Source organism: Anabrus simplex, chromosome 12 (assembly GCF_040414725.1).
Source record: "Anabrus simplex isolate iqAnaSimp1 chromosome 12, ASM4041472v1, whole genome shotgun sequence".
Classification (NCBI taxonomy): Eukaryota; Metazoa; Arthropoda; class Insecta; order Orthoptera; family Tettigoniidae; genus Anabrus; species Anabrus simplex.
Genome location: NC_090276.1, coordinates 47,094,634 through 47,115,540, shown reverse-complemented (window position 1 = coordinate 47,115,540; position 20,907 = coordinate 47,094,634). Strand labels below are relative to the sequence as shown.

Here is a 20,907-nt window from a genome sequence, read left to right as displayed (position 1 = left end):
GGAATATTTCGAAATTTTCTAGCCCATATTTCTTGTAGTGGTCCGTGGGACCTCATGTCAGTAAGTACGCATTAAATGTTATCGTCCGTAGTTAAGGGTTAAATAACAAATCTATAGGTTAGAATGCAAACTTACAGGAGCGAGTAACAAGTATACTATCCCGGACAACAGTTCTGCCATGAGACTTGCATATACATTAGGGGCCCGGCCTATCAGAACTTCTGGAAGTTATGCTACTCTCGTTACAATACCGAAGAATGGCAAAGTGACACTTCTACCAGCCAAATTTAATTTGCCCAATTTTGTTCATGCTAGCGCGTGAGGGCACATATAGCAAGTGGAAATTTAGTTCTCCCCTAGTACGTCGCCACTGCATTTGTGCTAATCACGGGATATTTTTCAGTTGTATCGCTACCGGCCAGTGTCTTGGGAAGGTGCACTATTCAACTGATAAGCCCATGCCACATTGGAGGGGAACACGGGCATTTAAGATTCACTTTCCTGAAATGTATTTAAATTTAATTTGCATTCCAACCTGTTACTGCCCAAACATTCGGACTCTTATCATAACATTAATATTGAACAATGTAACTGGGAAACTGACTCTTCACTGGTAATGCGCCACAAGTTTAATGGTCATTCCTTCAAGTACTTCATTAACATTTGACTACAGTAAACTAATAAAAATAAACACAATCATCTTCATGATTATAGAAACTTTTGCTATTCTTCCATCGACAAATTATTCATTCTTCAGCTTGAACTCTTCTGCTATATAATCAACCAGGAGGTGAGCGGTTTCTGCTGTTGCTTGAGGCTTTCCATCCTGTGGACAACGATATAGAATTCGATTGAATATTTCGAATTAATTCTCAGTTTGTCTGGTCAAGTGGTAATGAGAGTCTTTATTTTAAACTTCCGGCGGGAGTACAGTAAGCATAGCACAATGTTAAAAATGGTTATTTTATTCTGTTTGTTCTTTCAAATGTTATAAAAATCAAATTACAGACCGAAAATTATTATAAAAAATAAATGCCTTCTAGAATAAAAACTAAACAAACAAAAGGAATAACTGATCAAGAACCGGAAAGAAGAAAGGAAGGACAAATTAAAAAATAAATAACTCAACAAATAATAAAACAACAACAAAGCCTAAATAAAAAATAAAACAAAATATAACCAAATTTTATGAAGGACAAAATTAAAAGAACACATTAAATTTAAACAACACAAAATTCATTAAATAAAACAAGTTAATTTAATAAATAAAATCATAAATTAAAGTATTAAAACAAACACGAAAAATAATAAATAAAATGATGAAACCAAGACTGAATCTTAAAAACATAAAGAACGAAGCAAAAAGACAAATAACTAAAAGGCGAATACAAAAGAACAAAAATAACTAAGCAAAAGCAGAGCTAAACAAAGCAAAGCCTAAGAAAAAAAGCAAAACATAATCAGATTTAAATAAAACTAAAGATAAAGACGAAAGAAAAAGAACAGGAGAAATAAATAAGAGAAATGAAACTATTAAAACACATACTGAAATGAATAAATGAAAGAATTAACAAAGACTGAATGTTAAACACATAAAGAACAAAGTTGAAAACAACAAACAACTCAACAAAAACTCAAAAGCTAAAACTAACTAAAAACGAATCCTAAGCAAAGAGGAATCCAAATTTGAATAAAATAAATAATAAAGATAAAATTAAAGTAACACGTTAAATTCAAACAACACAAAACACAAGAAATGAAAGTTTTAAAACTAATAACTAACTAACTAACTAACTAACTAACTAACTAACTAAATAAATAATTTAACTAAGACAATCTTTTTATCTGATACGAGCAATAATCTGAAATTTGAGAGCCAGTTATAAAGGAGCGACAAAATCTATTGTTTTTATACTGAAACACCATATACCTGCAAAATTATTTTTTAAGTGTTGTGTTAACATTTCTTACTGATGCCTTACATTTTTAAGGTCCTGCTCTGATTTATGTTACTCCGGTATCGCGTACTCCGAGAATCAATCGTTCGGGATCATTAGCGTTTGGAAATGTTTGGTCCTACAATTGTAGAATACTCTCGTACGTAAGGCAAAAGCATATTTTACAAAGAATTGCATTTGTTTTACAGTGTGTATATCACTTAACGATCCGCGCTGGCTAAGCCACGCTGCCAATAGAAGGAAGGACCTCCATATGCAATTTCCTCCCCAATATCTGCTAGAAAGTGTCAAGAGACCTTTACAAAGGACGGCATTGAGCTGCGCCAGCATCAGTCTTACCACGCATGAGACTCCCACACGGTGGTTGTGATGGTGATTTTTGTTTTAACAGAAAGTACATCTAAACAACCATCCTCACTGAACAAATTGAGTGTAAACAAATGAAAATAAAATTAAATAATTGAATTAGCAAAGTAATATGAAAAATTAACAAAAATTCAAACAAAAAGTTATGTTATCGAGCTGAAAGGCTGTTTAAGCACTTCCGCTTTTCACAGAATCCATGTTTCTGAGCCATAGCTTATAAGTCTAGGGCCCGGATTTTTTAAAAATGCATATGCGCATATGCAATTGCATATTTTGACATATTTTGAGGGTTAGTGCATATTCTAGACGTAACAGCATATTCCGGTATATAATGTCTGAATTTAAGGATAATTACAAGAACTACTAAAATAAATCTGTATTGTACGTCCCTAGCTAGTTGCCTATTTTATGTGCATCCCTCGCTAGTTGGTATTTTCGACTGTCTGTGTAACGGCATTTTACTTTCACAACTGACAATGGCAACAGATAGCTTAGGTGTGGGTAGGCAGGCTGGACTTCCCTGAATTCCTTTCTCTATCACAGCAGATAATAATCTCAGGGGGCTGGGCACTTGGTCAGGGCAGAAGTATCTTCAGTTCACTAGTTACGTTCCATTTTAGTGCCCTGCATCTCATCTCTAAAAGTGTTAGTTTTTAAAAAATGCCTAAGGAAAAGAGCAGCAGAAGAAATTTACTAAATCAGTGGGTGTCGGGTAATAGGGACTATTCAACAGATGGTGTCATCGTGTACTGTCAAGTTTGCTCAAAGGAAGTGAAATGTGAAAAGAAATTTCAGCTTGAACAGCATTCAAAAACAACTGCACATATTATAGCAAAGGACGAGAAGAACAGCACACCACAACTACTTACACAGGTAAAGCCCAAGTCCTGTAGTCTTAATACATTTTCAAATGATCTTTGTAGGGCTTTCGTATGCAGCAACATTCCATGGAATAAATTAAACAATTCAGTTCTGCGATCATTTCTCGAGAAATATTGCGTAAATCAAAAAATACCAGATGAATCAACTCTTAGGAAAAATTACCTACCTCCGCTATATGAATCTACCCTGGAATTGATCCGTTCTGATATCGGAAGGAACTGTGTCTGGATATCGGTGGATGAGACAACGGATTCGTGTGGCCGTTACATACCAACTTTCGTGGTTGGTAAATTACATCCAGACGAACCCGGTAAGCCACATCTTCTTGCTTGTAAAGTACTAGAGAAAACCAACCATAGCACAATAGCAAGATTTGTAAATGATTCTCTGCGACTATTGTGGCCATCTGAAATTGAGACTAATAGTTGTAAAGTGCTTGTACTACTCACAGATGCAGCTTCGTACATGTTGAAAGCAGCAAAGGCCCTCCAAGTATTTTATTCAAAACTCATACACGTAACCTGTTTAGCGCACGGATTACACCGCATTGCAGAAGAAATACGCGCACAGTTTCCAGCTGTTAACAATTTAATTGGATGTGGGAAGAAACTGTTTTTGAAAGCACCAGCTCGTGTCAAGCTCTACAAAGATTGTCTACCTGAAGTTCCTTTGCCACCTGAACCTGTCCTGACAAGGTGGGGGACATGGTTATCTGCAGTATCATTTTATCAGGAACATTTTAATGAAGTGAAAGAAGTGGTTACAAAACTTGAAGATGAACATATTGCGTGTGTCCGTGATGCAAAAGGTGTGTTTGAAACCGCTACTGTTTATCAAGATGTGAATTTCATTCATGCACATTTTTCTAAACTTCCAAAAGCCATTGAGAGCTTAGAATCTTCTGGTACTCCCCTCCAGGAATCACTTGATCTCGTTGAAAAAGCTGCATCTTCGTTGAATTACGCTCCAGGCGAAATGGGAGAGAAGATTAAATGCAAGTTAGAAAAGGTGTTGAATTCGAACCCAGGACTGAAGAAGATTAAGTTAATTAGTCAATACTTGAGTGGAACTAGGGTATCCTTGCCAGATGTATGCTCCGAAACGTTGGTGCCCATGTATAAGTACTGTCCAATTACGTCAGTTGATGTAGAACGATCAATTTCAACCTATAAACTCATTTTGACGGACAACAGACATAGTTTGTCTCCAGAAAACATAGAAAGACTACTAGTTACCTATTGTGATGCTTCTTTTTGCAATAAATGATACCTGTAAATAGGTAAGTGAATAAAATTGCATATTTTTAAGAGCATATTTCCTTATTTTCCGTGCATATATTGTAACTTTTTAGTGCATATTTGCATGCATATTTTCAGGTTTTTTAGTGCATATAAATCCGGGCCCTACTTATAACACTAGATACCAAACATTTGAGGAAGTGTTTTCGTACCTCTATGCCGACGGTCTTAGATATTAGTAGACACTTCTGTTTCGAGAAAGCTTCCTTAGCTTATGCAATCCGAGCATTTATTCCTCTCGTACATCTTCCGTCAGATGTTAAGAGAATTCCTAGATATTTGAATTCCTTTGCTTTATCTATAAAGGGGCCATCAAAACGCTCAATTCGACGGCCGTACAGTCCTGAACCGGAATACCAATCAGGCAAAACCACCCGTAAGCATTGCGGCACTCATCCCACCGACGCACCAGGTTGAATATCCCCGTTGTCCTACTGCGTGGAGAAGTTCGTAACCGTCTACTGCACATCCTCGACCAACAGGAAGCGTGGACACCTCAATTTGAGGGGCCCGAAGGCGTGACAATCAGACAGGGAGAGATCAGGACTGTAGGGCGAGTGCTCGAATGTCTCCGGCTTGAGTTGTCGTACCTTCAGTGTGAAGACCTTTGCGATATGGGGACGAGCATTATCATGAAGCAGCATGACCCCTTGGCGCAGTTTTCTCGGACGTTTCGCCTTAACTGCCCGTCAAAGAACAGGGTGGGGGCAACACATTTCCCGCCGAAGATTGGCTCTTGAAGTTCTTGGGACGTGGGGACGATGCATCTTCGACACTCTCGATTCCGGTTCCCAATGGTGCCAGCAGTTTTCTTCGCCTGCAACAATGCGCTCCAGGAACGTGTTGCCTTCCACATTGAACTGCATCAGGTGCTGCAGGCGAACAGCCATCCGGTGTGCTTTTTGTTCGGCATTCAACGCCCGGGGTATACACTGGCTGCAGCCTAAACTTCTGCCGGATAATGTGTTGCACGCTATCGAAGCTGATGTCGAGATCCACTGCTAGCGCACGGATGGTTATGCGCCGGTCCGCCCTTATCGCATCATCCACCGCCCGCTTGTTGTTGTTTGTAATCGATGAGGCTGGCCTCCCAGATCGACCGGCGTCTTGTGTAGAAACGCGACCTGCACGAATTTGGTGCACCATTCTACAGCCGTGGTTTTGCGACATACATGCTGCCCCATACACAGTCTTCATTCTCCGACGGATGTCCACCGGTGTTTGTCCTTCGGTAGCCAAGAAAAGAATAATAGCACATTGGTCCTGTTTGGACGCAACATCGCCATAGTTCACGTGGCGGCATTTAACGTAGGCACCTTGGCACGACATGACTGCCACACTAATCCTTTTGCCTACATGTCCGTGCTTAAATACCCGCATCGGTACGTTGCATGTCCTCTGCAGAAACTCTCTCAAATGAAAACTTTTTGATCACGCCTTATACTTGTGATTTTATGGGCAAGGAGAGGAGGCAATTCCAGCAAGGCAGTGCAATTTATCCAAAGGTGATGCGACAGGTCTCATTAAGTGCAACGTGTTGTATGTCCTCCGCTCTCTCCGCTCAGCGCCAGCCAGCCGCACGCACGCAAGCGTGGATATTTCGAGACTCGACGCGCAGCCTTCAGTGCGCGTGCCTGTAACGTCGAGTGCTGTATAAAAGGAGCTCCCTGTCAGCCACTCTCCAGGATTCTCCCCAGTGTCCTGCTCCAGAATACACTGTACGTCGAACACGGAGGCTACTCCTCTTAAAAATGTGTCTCGACCAGGTGGACGGAATTCTGGTAGTATGAGGTTTCACCTCAGGTCACTGTTCCAAGTTCCCGTTCCTTCATCCAAGTTGAGCCCCGATGCTGTACTCTACACATCCACAATCTCCCTCGGGCTCCGACACACACACATTAGATTCTCTAATTGTGTACTTAGATTCTCTTCAGTGCAAGCTCATAAACTCAGATAGTTTTCGACTATCACGAACTGAACATTCCTACGAACTATCTTCTCAAGATAGAAGCTAGTGTAAATACATTCCAAGTGTATATAGTGTACAGTGACAGAAACTCTTCCAAGCTTAATTATTCACTTTGCTTCAAGACAATTTTATGTTTATCCTTGTAAATTTCTATGCGAAGCAAATAAACAAGTTGTGTTCTGGTAAACCTTATCCTGTTTACAACACAACGTACCCTCAGTAGTCTTGGCTGTGCTCCTCATTTGGTGTCGTGACTTTCCTCTGGACACTGTCCCGAGTTGACACTTTTTGCTTTATACTGAAGCAGTGCTTCTTAAAGGTTGGAAAGAAAATCTTCGTACTCCTTCATTTTCCCCGCTACACGGGAAAGCATAGAATCATGGACATGTTTTGGGGATTAGAAGACGAGAGAGGAAGTTTATATCCACAGTTCAATGCTCAAAGTTAAGAGCCAGAGTGGTTTTTCCTAGTTGACATCCTTCTTCCGCTGCATCCAGTACTGTGTCGAGTTGGGAATCGATCTCGAATGTACGCGGTTCACCGAGGTAGACAGTTGGGAAAGAAACCTTTTTTCGGCGTGTTCGCCGTACAACAAAGCGATCGGTTTCTGTGTCATATCGAATGTGATATCTAAATACTGATCTTCCGTCCACATCAGAGGGTGTTGCTTAGCGAGAAGTAACTCTTGTAGAAATTCGTTATCGCCTGGTATCGAACTAAGATTTTGCGTTCTTACAGTAACGTATAGGTGGTGATACTGACCCAGGACACATAGAAGAACATTGCTAGCCGAGGATACCATGGTGTCGGGAATTGATAGCGTTAATTCCAGATATATCCCCAGTCCAGAAACATATCCGTGTCAAAATAATTTGTGTCTCACATTAATTCCCGTAGAAGGTAAGCGCTATCCGAACGAACCTATTTGTAGTATGTTTGATTACCTTATAATTTTATGATGTCCCTCGTAGGCGGCAGCGGATACTGATAAACTCATATATGATGACTGAAACCCGGTACTCTACGGGGCGCTTCGCAGATTATCTGTAATAGAACGGGTATGGAACTGAGTGGCGTACACTCAGAACAGTGTGCCTAAAGTCACCTATTATTGAGATAAAAGATAGTACCTTAAAAGGAAAACCCTCTGATAATGTCATAAATTATTTTTAACCCAAGTTTGATTTGTGAAGGAGGAAATGTTCAGTAATACATTGTCGGTCTGAAACAGGTGACGCTTCCTTGCTTGAAGCCAACAAGTCTATTCTTACATACTTTGGGCGACATATCATTCCTTAGAGCTGTAGTAAGTTTCATCCTCATGAACCGACGGCAAATTATAAAAAGCAGCATTTCTTTCCGACGGACAATTCACTCAGTTTTAACATCTATCTATCTGTGGACAGTTCATTCATTTTTTACATCTATCTATCTGTGAAGAAAACAAATAGGTCGGTTTTACAGCAAATACAACCAGAGTGTTCCTTGGATGGCCTAATCCTGAAACAAGAACTAAGCTACTTTGGACACATCATGAGAAGGCACAATTCATTAGAAAAGACCTTAATGCTGGGGAAGATGGAAGGCACAAGGAGAAGAGGGCGGCAAATAATGAGATGGATTGATGGCATCATAGAAGTAGTAAATTCCAGCTTGGAAAATTTTCGGGAGGCAGTGCAGGACAGAATAAATTGGCGTATTTTAGTTTATGGGGTCATGGAGAGTCGGAATCGACTAAACGAATAGAGAGAGATCTGTAGAGACTTCATTCAGTTTTAACATCTATCTATCTATCTATCTATCTATCTATCTATCTATCTATCTATCTATCTATCTATCTATCTATCTAGGATGGTTGGGGCAGAAGTCATGGCTACTGCTTTATTTTCCCCGCGCGATTACGGGATCTACTAGACAAATCGAAATAATTAGTTGGGAGTGGGGAGCATAAGGTGTTGTGGACTGTTCTGTATGTATAATTCCGAGTATGTTTACCAGGTGTAGGATACAAAGCCACGAAACTGTCAGCCAGGAAATCCTTGTGCTACATAATGTTTGTTCTCAGAGAATAAAGTAATTTTTACGGTAAACACTCAGTCCTCTAGATTGTCTACAACTCGCCATTGATGCGGGAGACGTTTGACACCAGTCGTCTCATCATGTGTCAATTTTATAATCTCACGGTTCATACAGGATTTGACGTGTTGACCACACGTCACCTCGTAATCTTCAGGCCTTCGAGCTGTGCAGCGGTCGCTTGGAAGGCCAAGGTCCTTCAAGTTCTGTTGCGCCAAGGGGTTTGGTTTGGTTTTTATGGACACTAGTAGTGGATTTATTGAACCATACATGCCTTTGCCCAATAGGTTTGGTTTTTATGGTTCACACACCCTAGCCCAAAATTCTTCGACGGTCACAATTGTCCTCAGCATTGCTAAATTCTGTAGATGGTTGGTTTTTCAATGCTTGCTTCAGCTTGCAGCTCAAGCAGTGTCCATCTTCTGCCCACTTCCATGCACTAACGAGGGAACACATACATGTGTTACACTCGGATTCGGTTGAAATTTGGTAGGAATATTCGTGGGAGGCTGTAGAATGCTATGGTGAAAACTGCAAGTGCCCAGCGCAAGTTCAAACGCCAAAATTGAACAAATAAATAGTCGTAAAATTAGAAGTGCCGCGGGAGTATCGGGGTGTGGCGGAGAGGTAGGGAGGAGCGAAGCAGCGGACGTGAACCAACCAGGCTGTAACGAGCTGCGCCAGCAGCCAGGCAGTGTATAGTTAGCGCGTTCCCCTTAACTTCCCGATGAGATGTGCAAAACGTAAATTTATGAAAACAGCACATGAAACAAGTGTACAAAAGACGATGTTTGAACAACGATGCCAATAAGGTTTGAAAAATTCACGCCCGAGTTCTTGTTACTTTTCCGCTCCTTCCAATATTCTTTCATCCTTTCACTATGCTGTTTCCTTCTGTCCTCGGACCACTTCGTACCAAGCTTCTTGTTCAATCTTCCTTGGAATCCTTCCATACTTACTACCCTCTTCCTAAAAATTTCTCTGTCCATAGTTTCCTATTCTCTTATAGCATTTCTTTCTAAATCTTTATTTACTTTCTTTACTTTACATTCTGAAAATATGTCCCAAAAATTGCAATATCCTATTATTATTATTATTATTATTATTATTATTATTATTATTATCATCATCATCATCATCACAAGTAATAGTACGCCTCTTGAAAACATCTACTGTATTACTACACTAGGTCGAGCCATAAAGGTAATTATCAACTATCAATCATTTTTCAGTGCGCGAAAGTTGATTAAATTGTGAAATGGATACCCAAATAATTGAATGTATTAGGTAAGTACATGTTGAAACTGATTACCCTGGCATCTGCATCTCCTGTAGCGTGATGGTAGTAACTCCTGTGCTCAGCTTCCTTGAGTGTCTCCATATCGCTTTCCACTTTCATCAGGCAGTTACCATACATCTACAAACACAGGGCAGATATTACAAGTCTTATCTGAAGCGTACGGGTCATTGTAAAAGTACTACTCGCGTCAAGTATTTAGAATTATTGGATCTCTTAAGTTTTCTTATGTGTACTGTATTATATATAGAGTGTACTTGAAAAAGCTCGGAATATTTACAGACCAAGAAGTACGCAACAAACGAAGGAAAAGACTGTCTATAAACATTAGTCGCAAACCCAATATCTGCATAGTCTAATGCCTGTTGCTCACAGTAAAATTTTCTGTCAAATTTATTGTACAATAATTTAATTTTATAAAATTTCTGTTGTTCATGGTCAAATTCAAGTTTTATAAAACCTTTGATAAAACTTTACATAAAATAGGACATGCTCTGTTCCGTAAAATTAATTTTACGAAACGAACCAATCAGCGAAGCTGACATCACGATGATGCTGGCGTTACGTCGTGAGAAGATTGTGAATCTCGATTGTAAACAAACACGTCTTTCTAAAATGGAAGGATCCGGGTGGACTAAGGAAGCTGTTAGTGTTTTACTGACGAATACCAGAAATATCCTTGTTTGTATGAAGTTAAAACGCCACTTTGCCACAACAGAAATGCAAGAAGAGAGGCAGAAAACACAATCGCCGAATTCCTATATGAATGCTGGTCTTCTAACCTCAAATAATTTTCGACCAAGGACAGCAATCCTCTACCTTCTTCTCTTCCTTTGATCCAATCCTGAAGCCCGCATTTCCCAGCATTTCTTTCCTTCCTTTTTACCACTGTACAACATATAATTTCAGCTAAAGCAGTAAGTCTTGCTTTGTTTGTTGGAGCCATACTCTCAAACACACTGTAAGTTGAACAGCTGATTCTTGGTTTTAAAGTTTATCGATAGATGGCAGCACATACAAATCTTAGTTCAGAAGTGAGTTTAGAGATGGCCATCATGATGCTTCCACGGATTTTATAAAATAATTTTACCGTTAGCAACACAACTTGTTTTCACCAAGTGTTTATAAAATTAATTGTACAACAAATTTTACGAAACATTTTACCGTGAGCAATAGGCATAAGAATTCACACCTCTTGTTCAGTTATTATTTTATTCTTTGCAGACTTCCGTTTTTATTTAGAGTAAGATCTTTTCCAATACGTGGTAGAGTCATTAAGTTCGTGGACTGGCCGTCTAGTGTCGCTGTGGTGCACTCTACCACAGTATGTTGCCGGGACAACTCTTCGCTAGTCCCAACAAGAGGAACTCGCGTGCATACAGTATAAACATAACTACGGTCTTTGTTGTGAATGTCAGCGGCGGAACTTGAGAATGTCGTAGTTTAAACAACGGGAAAATGTCAAGTACTGCCAAAAATTAAGCATATCCGCTAGCGAAACAGAGTTGATCAAGTCTAAAACGTCCAGATCACCACGGTGAGAAAAAGACGCGAAAAGGCAGGTATTCCTTGAACTGTTAACACCAGTTCACGAACATATTGACTGTAGTACGTACACAGGTGTACAATGTGTTGTCTATACTGAAGGCGCCAGTTCACGAACATATCGACTGTAGTACGTACGTAGATGTAAACCGTGTTGCCTGCACTGTAGGCGCCAGTTCACGACCATATCGACTGTAGTACGTACGCAGGTGTACACTGTGTTGTCTACACCGTAGGCGCCAGTCCAGGATGTTATTGACAGTAGTACATAAATGTACGCCGTATTGCCTACACTGTAGGCCTACTCCACGAACTCTAGTTAAATTTTGTGAGACGTAGTGCGACGACTACATGCTCTGATGAGAAGGTTGTAAATATTGTCTACTCATGCGCCACCTTAATTTAAGTACTTCAATACGTGATCGTAAATCCTTACGATGTACGGGTACTATAGAAAGTTATTTATGAAAAATACATAATATTGAAACATTGGAAAGACGTGTTTGACCCGAAGTGACGTTTAGAATGTCAACATTTTTTATCCTCTCCGTTTGCGACCATGCTCAGTAGTGTCTCTAAGTAAGGACCAACAATGTTCTGCCAGCATACGCATACTGCAGTTCCACCTCCCACAAATCGCTTTTCCATTACTGCAATGTCAGAAATACATCCAGAGAAGAAATCCTCCTTGTTGCATGAGAATTAAACATTATTTCCGCAATAAAGAATGAAATTAACACATATATCCGTAATAAATATAAAAAGCGACCATCCTCCTTGCCTTTCATCCAGCTCCTGCCGAATCCTGGCATTTATGCCACTTCACCACCTTCCACCATTCGTCTTCCATCATTTTGTGTCAATACAATTTTCTACCTCTTGGAGTGATCCACTTTCTTCTATGTCTCCTTCACGCTCTCTTTCCCTCTCGAACTTCATCTCCCTCATCTGGTTTGGCATTCCTTCCTCCTCCATCCTCTTTACATGTCGAAACCATCTTACTTTACTCCTATCAATTCTCTCATTTACGTTTACCATTCCGACTTCCTTTCTCACATCTTCGTTTCTTACTCTGCCTTTGCTTTTATTTTCTGTCATACTTCTTAGGTATTTCATTTTGCTGGCTCCAGTTCTACTCTCCTCCCTACTTGTCATTGTCAAGGTGTCAACCGCATAGGCCGATATGAATGCATAATGTACATTACCTCTTTACACTTCCTTACCGGGAGAGTTGGCCGTGCGGTTAGGGTCGCGCAGCTGTGAACTTGCATCCGGGAGATAGTGGGTTCGAACCCCACTGTCGGCAACCCTAAAGGTGGTTTTCCGTGGTTTCCCATTTTCACGCCAGGCAAATGTTGGGGCTGTACCTTAATTAAGGTCACGTCCGCTTCCTTTCCACTCCTACGCATTTCTTGTCCCATCGTCGCCATAAGACCTACCTGTGTCGGCGCGACGTAAAGCAAATAGCAAAAAACTTCCTTATTACGGCAAAGTTTCCTCAATTAAAAGTATGTGATGGAGAAAAAATAAAATCGTATCTGAATTGTCGTACGAAGATTAGTCATAACCAAATATTTTCATGCAGACAGCGGAAAATGTATTGTTCTTAGATATGAACCTACACAACGGAACTTAAAACATGCATAGGTCAACATCTTCCTACCACTCATGTGGACAATTTAGGACTTGAAATTCAAGTAATGAAAGAGCAGGTTGAAAACAAGTGTTTACCAATGAAGGTAGCACAGGACAGATAACAAGAGGAGACGGCCTCAAAATACGTGCAATCAATGCCAGGTTCATATGGCACCTTGTGTTCGTCGCATAACGTCTTTCGTTTAATGAGACCCTGAGGGGAGGCATGTCTAAGTATCGTATGTTTCCAGTGCAATAATAAATGGTTATAAGTGGCGGCATTACCTTGACGAAGAAACAAGCAGCAAGCGTAGAGCCGAGGAACAGGACGGACTCACACCCTGCGGAGAAACTCACATAATAAATAAATAAATAAATAAATAAATAAATAAATAAATAAATAAATAAATAAATAAATAAATAAATAAATAAATAAATAAATAAATAAATAAATAAATTTTAATTATAGAACGCCTTTCAGCGTTCAGCCTGTAAGCTTCTGTGAATCAACAAAGCGCCTTCAGAATCATCTGTTTGTAACTAGCTCTATGGCTTCGTTTAGTTCACGTTCCTGATCTCCCTCTACTTCTCTTACCCCCCATGGCTGAGTAAAATATTCTCCTAGGTAGTCTGTCCTCCATTCGCCTCACATTACCCCACCACTGAAGCCGATTCATGCACAAAACTTCGTCAATACAGTTTATTGCTAACTTATATTTCATTCCCTCATTCCAAGTGCCCTCATCCCACTGCTGCCACCTGTTTGCACCAGCAATCGTTCCCCCTGGGGCCTACTTTCACATATCCTGAGTCCACCCATCTTTCAATCCCGTACAGCAAAGTCGGCCTTGAACAGCCCGCAGGCTGTGGAATACACTCCCCGCTAACATTAGAGATTTGTATTCTCGTAGGAGATTGACAAAATCACTTGTTAATGCTTGTAGTTGTGTGATGATGAAATAGTGAATAAGCATATTCTCTTAGAAATATATTATCTAGTTATACGTTTATTAAACTGAATTTACTTCTTTAATATTTACTGTTGTTTGTTTTATAATCGTTAGTATCATAACTTATATTGTCATGTTGTAAATTCTATCATTATTATATTATTACTATCTCCACATTTGCTAATAACCAAAAAAGACCAAGCTCCATGGTGCAACAGCTTTGAAGACTACCAAGCGATCGCTGCTCAGCCTGAAGGCCTGCAGAATATGCAGTGTCGTGTGGTCAGCACGACGAATCCTCTCGGCCGTTATTCTTGGCTTTCTAGACCGGGGCCGCAATCTCACTGTCAGATAGCTCCTCATTTGTAATCACGTAGGTTAAGTAGTCCTCGAACCAGCTCTCAGATCTAGGTAAAAATCCCTGAACTGGCCGGGAATCGAACCCGGGCCCTCCGAGTAAAAGGCAGGCAAGCTACACCTTCACCGCGGGGCCGGCTCCATATTTGCTATTAGTATCACTATATTATTTAACTTTTTCGTGACTTATTATAATCTTTTACCACTTCCGTTACATAATTGTATAATTTTCCTTTCTTTCTTAATCCTTTTACCCTCCAGAGTTGGTTTTCCCTCAGAACCGGCGAAGAATCACACCTCTATCGTGAGACTTTCGGTCGGGGATACAACTAGGAAGGAGAACTGGTACCTCGCCCAGGCAGTCTCACCTGTTATGCTAAAAAGGGGCATTGTGAGGGAAGGGAAGATTGGAAGGCATAGTCAAGGAAAAGTAAAGGAAGCGGCCGTGGTCTTAAGTTAGGTACCATCCCGGCATTTGCCTGGAGGAGAAGTAGGAAACCATGGAAAACCACTTCGAGGATGGCTGGGTGGGAATCGAATCCACCTCTACTCAGCTGACCATTGAATCCCGTTCTACTTTTCAAATACCATGGTGGAGCTGGGAATCGAACGCGGACCTCCGGAGGTGACAGCTAATCACACTAACCACCACACCACAGGGGCGGACTAGATGTAATCTACAAAATTAAATATTGTACCAACAACACATAATTTAAAGAAAAATGAAAAAAAAGGAAAAAAGATCAAGGTCGGATTCGAACTCGAAAACTGTAGTTCCCAACGTTAGTGTACTAGCGACTACGCTACAGACACAATTCAGAAATATCTGCGAGAATAAGACCTCAAAAGTTTGAGGATAGATTTTAAACGCTAAATTTTGAACAATTGACAAATTGACAAATTTCGGACCAGGGCTAAAATATTTTTTTATAATGAGCAAATTCTCAAAACTTGAACACTTTTCTAGAAAGCCACAAGACGACCTCCCCTTGTTAGTGGGGTAGAGTGGTTAGCTCTACGCCCGGCCACCTTTGTCTCCAGGAATTAACCTGGTACTCATTTTTCGCGAACCTCACAGCCATGTGCCCCTCCGGATATGGAAATCCCGTTTCTCAATTTTTACAGTTTTCTGGCGGGAATTCGAACCAACGTCCTTCCAGGCAAACGGAGTACGACTTTACAACCTCGGCTAGGCAGCCCCTCACATAATACTTCACCTACTCTAATTTCTCTTTTCTATTTCGTAAAAATATATCGCCCCTTTAGTCACTATTTTCTAGCGCAACTGCACTCATTTTTGCCAGTCGTCCACCATGATCTACCCGGGATGCCTTTCTAGTTATTTTTTCCTCAAAGCAATGATGGCGATGAAATAATTAGTCAACATAACAAACATCAGTATTAATGAGTAATTATTTCATTGTTAAGTCTCTATTGGAAGTTATATTCCAGGAAATTCACTTCCTCTTTGTGGCTTTCCTTTGTCTGGCGACTCATATCTTACGGGTAAATACCTGCTCCGATTGACTACACAGAAGGAAGAGGAAGACCTCTGTTCTGACAAATATTCCAAGGAACTTCTGCTTCTACCTACAGCGGAAATCCGCACAACTCTATACACAGACCCTACAACCTGTTTTCCAGTCATTGACCGGGTCAGGGATGTAATGAAGGTCGCCACTCCCAAAGTGATTTATTAATCACTGATAGATGCTATGAAATGAGAATGGAGAGTGCTGCTGGAATGAAAGATGACAGGGAAATCCGGAATACCCGGAGAAAAGCCTGCCCCGCCTGCGCTTTGTCCAGCACAAATTTCACATGGAGTGACCGGGATTTGAACCACGGTATCCAGCGGTGAGAGGCCGACGTGCTGTCGTCTGAGCCACGGAGGCTCCCCACAGACTATTATTTTGATTAAATGAACTGGCGTATGGCTTTTAGTGCCAGGAGTGTCCAAGGACAAGTTCGGCTCGCCAGCTGCAGATCTTTTGATTTCACTGCCGTAGGCGACCTACGCGTCGTGATGAGGATGAAATGATAATGAAAACGACACATACACTCAGTACTCGTGCCAGCGGAATTAACCAATTATGGTTAAAATTATGGATACAAAGCTGGAACAGGTAGATAATTTCAAGTTTTTAGGGTGTGTGTTCCCCCAGGATGGTCGTATAGTGAGTGGGACTAAATCAAGGTGCAGCGAAGCTAACGCAGTGACCTCGCAGTTGCGATCAACAGTAAGAAAGAAGACAGCTCCCGGGCAAAATTATCTTTACACCGGTCTGTTTTCAGACCAAATTTACGGAAGTGAATGCCGGGTGGACTCAGGATATCTTATACGTCATAAGTAACAGACATGACAGTAGTGAGGAAGATTGCTGGTACACACAGGTGGGAACAATGACAGGAAGGTACTCGGAATGAGGAGATAAAGGCTAAGTTAGGAATGAACTCTGTGGATGAAGCTGTACGCATAAACGGGTTTCGGTGGTGGGATCATGTGAGGCGAGTGGAGGAGAATAGGTCACCCAGGAGAATAATGGTCTTTGTTATGGAGGGTAAGAGGAGTAGAGGGAGACCAAGACGACGGTCGTTAGACTCAGTTTCTAACGATTTAAAGATAAGAGGTATAGAACTAAACGAGGTCCTTGCACTAGGTGCAAATAGAGGATTGTGGCGACGTTTAGTACGTGCACAGAGGCTTGCAGACTGAACGCTGAAAGTCATAACAGTCTATAATGAGGATGTATGTATGTATGTATGTATGTATGTATGTATGTATGTATGGTTAAAATTCTCCACGGATTTTTACCTGGACCTGAGGGCTGCTGTGAGGTCCACTCAGTTTCCGTGATTACAATCGAGGAGCTATCTGACGGTGAGATAGCGGCTCCGGTCTAGAAAGCCAGAAATTTCAGCCGAGAGGACTTTTATATATACCCATTAGCCACTACATCATGCTTCCCACTTCTCTGTCTGAAAGCCTTTCTTTTCATAATGACATATGTAGGATAATTTCACATCTACTTGTCAATATCCTTAACTATAACCATTTCTTTCTTGCTGAAGTTCTTATCTTTGTTCTGAATCTCTTTACCCCGAATAGTGTCACATTCCTATACTGTCGATCATCCTTTTGACATTGATGATGATGTTAGGGGCCTAACATCGAGTTCATCAGCCCCTAATGGTACGAAATGAAATAACAAAAAGTTCGAATTCATCCACTGACCAAAATAAAAAAAATGTCTTGAAGAATGAATGGATGGACATGAACCCAACAAAAAACAAACAAACAAACAAACAAACAAACAAACAAACAAACAAACAAACAAACAAACAAACAAAAAACAGTGGATCAGACTCAAAAAAAAGATCGTAAATAATAGTATTACTGACCAAGGGACCACTTATAAAGCACAATGATGCTTGATGTCTAAAGGGGTGCAAAATCCACGTCTAAGGCCCAACAGGATGGTACATGTCGCGAGTAAAGTAGAACCATAGTATTTGTCATGTTGGGGTACTAATCAAAAGTAGCGCAGACTCACTGTGGTCCACACAAGATGGTACTACTCACAAGTATTGCAATTCGTACAGAGAACGCAGACCTATGGTGTTTCCCACACAATGGCGCCACTCATAGCCAACGCAAACCGATAAGGTTCTTCACCTAGGTGTACTAACCACAGGGACTCCCACTATCCCGTGGTGTTCCTCACATAGTGGGTACGACTCACAAGCTACGCCCAGACCCGCGGTGTTGCTCACATGGGTACTGGAAACCCCCAGGCCAGCCTCTTTACTGCTACTAATCACAAACCTATTTCGTACCTAATTTAGTGGTACTACTCGCAAATACAGCAACCCATGGTGTTCCCCGCATGATGGTACGAATCAAAAGTAGTTTCATGTTCTAATTCAAACATCCTTGGTCGCCCCTATTAGTCGCCTCTCACGACAGGAAGGTGATACCTTGGGTGTATTATTCGTCTGCGTCCCCCACCCACAGGGGGTAAAGAGAGAGAAAAAAGAAGAAAGAAGGGATCCGTCACTTCGAAAAAATGAAGTAACGGACGAAGAAAGGCAAGGGCCACGAAGGGCGTGAAAATGAAAGACTCCCTAGGCCTCGAATGCTCTAATACCGTCCGGGTCGGAAAAGAACAAGAATTGACCAAGGGAGGTTGGACAGGATAGACGAAAGTGAGGAGCCTGGCACAAGTAAGCAATGGAAGCAATGCCAAGACTCAGCTTAGGGCCCCGTGGTCGCCAATCCACACTCCCAAGTTGAGAGCCCCTTGGGCCCCTGTTAGTCGCCTCTTACGGCAGGCAGGAGATACCGCGGATGTATTCCACATGTGCGCCCTCCACCCGCAGAGGTAGTGTGTTTGGTCCACGAGAGGTATTTTATTTCCCTCAAGTCCGCCGGCAAGCCGGTTAGGACGCCCCTATCCGCCATCTGGGACGCGCCATGTGGGAGTATCACCTCCCCGCCCTGCTACGCCAGCGTAGTAGGTTCGTTGGTCTTTTGACATTCCTGAGCCACTTATCATCATTCCATGACACCATGGAAGTAATTCTAGAGACGCATGAGATGCAGTTTATACACCCACGAAGTAAGCATACGACACAACACACGTAATATTTTTATCAGGGGACTTAACTTACGGTGCCCGGTACTTACATGGAACAACGGACGCTGTGTATTGGATCAGGTTCTTAGCCATTTGTAGACTGGTCATTAGCTCTTGCACTATCAAATTATATGAAAATTAGGCCGTAGGGTTAGAATAAATCCATTGAAATACTTGAGATTAGATATGGAGAAATTTTGAATTCGGTACTATTTTAATTTCTAGAATATTAGACCATTGCTAGGAAACGACGCAGTAATTGTTGTTATTCTCCATATGTTGTAAGCCTCCGTGGCTCAGGCAACAGCGCGCCTGACCCTCACCACTAGGTTCCGTGGTTCAAATCCCGGTTACTCCATGTGAGATTTGTACTGGACAAAGTGGAGGCGGGACAGGTTTTACTCCGGGTACTCCGGTTTTCCCTGTCATTTTTCATTCCAGCAAAAATTTCCAGTATCATTTCATTTCATTTCATTTTATCTGTCACTTATTAATCATAGCTCCAGTGGAGTACGACAGGCTTCGGCAGCCGGCACCATTCCTCTCCTCGCCGCTAGAAGGGAGCTTCATTCATCATTATTCCTGACCCGGTCGAATGACTGGAAAAAGGGTGTGGATATTTTGCATCCTTATCTTCTGGCATAGGAGCTACTGACTAATTACACAGGCCTGCGATAGAAAAATAAGTGATTTTTATAGCGTTTTTAGAGCTGATTACGGGAAAAGCAGGTTTTAAAAATCCATCACTTGAAGTTTGGTCATCAGATGATTATGGCAGAATGTGAGACTAAAAAAAGAAAAAGATTATCGAAATATTGTGGTGATTGTTATTTTAAGAGAAAGTACAGCTAGCCAATCTCTATTAACACAAATCGGGTGGAAAATATGAAGGGGTCCGACACTTAGAGAAATGAATGTAGCGACTAAAGGAAGACAAGGGCCACGATGGGCGTGAAAATGGAAGACTACCTAATACCTTCGGGGTCAGAAAAGAACAAGAGCTGACCAAGGTCGGATAGGATACATAAAAGTGAGGAATCTGGTACAAGAAAGCAGAAGGAATGTCAGAACTCAGCTAATTGATCCGCGTTCAACAACTCACGCTCCGAAGTTAAGATCCCCTGGGGCCCCTTTACGTCACTTCTTACGACAGGCAGGCGATACCGTGTGTGTTATTCTATACCCCCGCCCACAGGGTGAAATAACAAAGAAGGAAAGGAATACTTTTGTAGGTAATCATAACTACTAATCTGACCATTAGACTAAGTTAATTAAGTCACCAAAATTCGTTCATTTTCCGTTGCCAGTGTCTCGTTATGCTCAATAAATTTTCCGCAAAACTTAATTGCGACGATTGATTTACTGACACCCTATTAATTTTTAGCCACTTCTTCGTTTAATTTTTTTATGTCTATATGCAGAATCCAACCCCTTATGTCTACTTTCACAAGCATCACAAATTCAGTCTATTATTAGATTTAGCATCTATCATTAGCTTCATCAGATTTCAACTTCTTCGTTTACCTCGTTCTTACAAGTTGGCAAGGGACCCACATATTTGAAACTGTCTACTTCACAAAAAAATTTGTCCATTCACTTCGATGACTGCTTATTTCCCAAGAGCTCTTACACCCGGTTGCGAATGTATTTGATTTCTTCTTCTTCTTGTACCACATCCTTGGGTGTTATCGAATTGGTCCTATGCTTATAGGAATTTGGAGATTAACCAATTGGTTATGTCGAACTAGTCGGACAGTTAGCACAGGGGGTGGGGTCAAACTGGCCCGACGCTAAAATATAAAATCCAAGGATCGGAGAAGCCTTATCGTCCACTCTTATTTTATACCAACTGTCCCAATAAAATGACACAGGACAATATAGTAAATATATGTAGCCTTTCGCCTTATCAAATAATGAACGAGTATTAATAGCCTTTA

The 20,907-nt window shown here is 41.1% G+C and overlaps 1 protein-coding gene across 2 annotated transcripts in view; it reads right to left on the bottom strand.

Moving 5' to 3' along the window:
• Window positions 1-612: 612 nt before the first annotated feature.
• The window catches only part of LOC136884021 (uncharacterized), a 303,309-nt gene continuing 283,014 nt past the window's right edge, over window positions 613-20,907 (bottom strand). For both annotated transcript variants that reach the window (XR_011018880.1, XM_067156025.2), the window contains 3 exons: window positions 13,312-13,367; window positions 9,862-9,966; window positions 613-826 (listed from right to left, as the gene is read on the bottom strand). Coding sequence is in view for 1 of the 2 variants with exons in the window: in XM_067156025.2 (XP_067012126.1) it covers window positions 743-826; window positions 9,862-9,966; window positions 13,312-13,367 (245 nt within the window). In the remaining variant the exon portion in view is untranslated. The remainder of the gene's footprint in view (window positions 827-9,861; window positions 9,967-13,311; window positions 13,368-20,907) is intronic.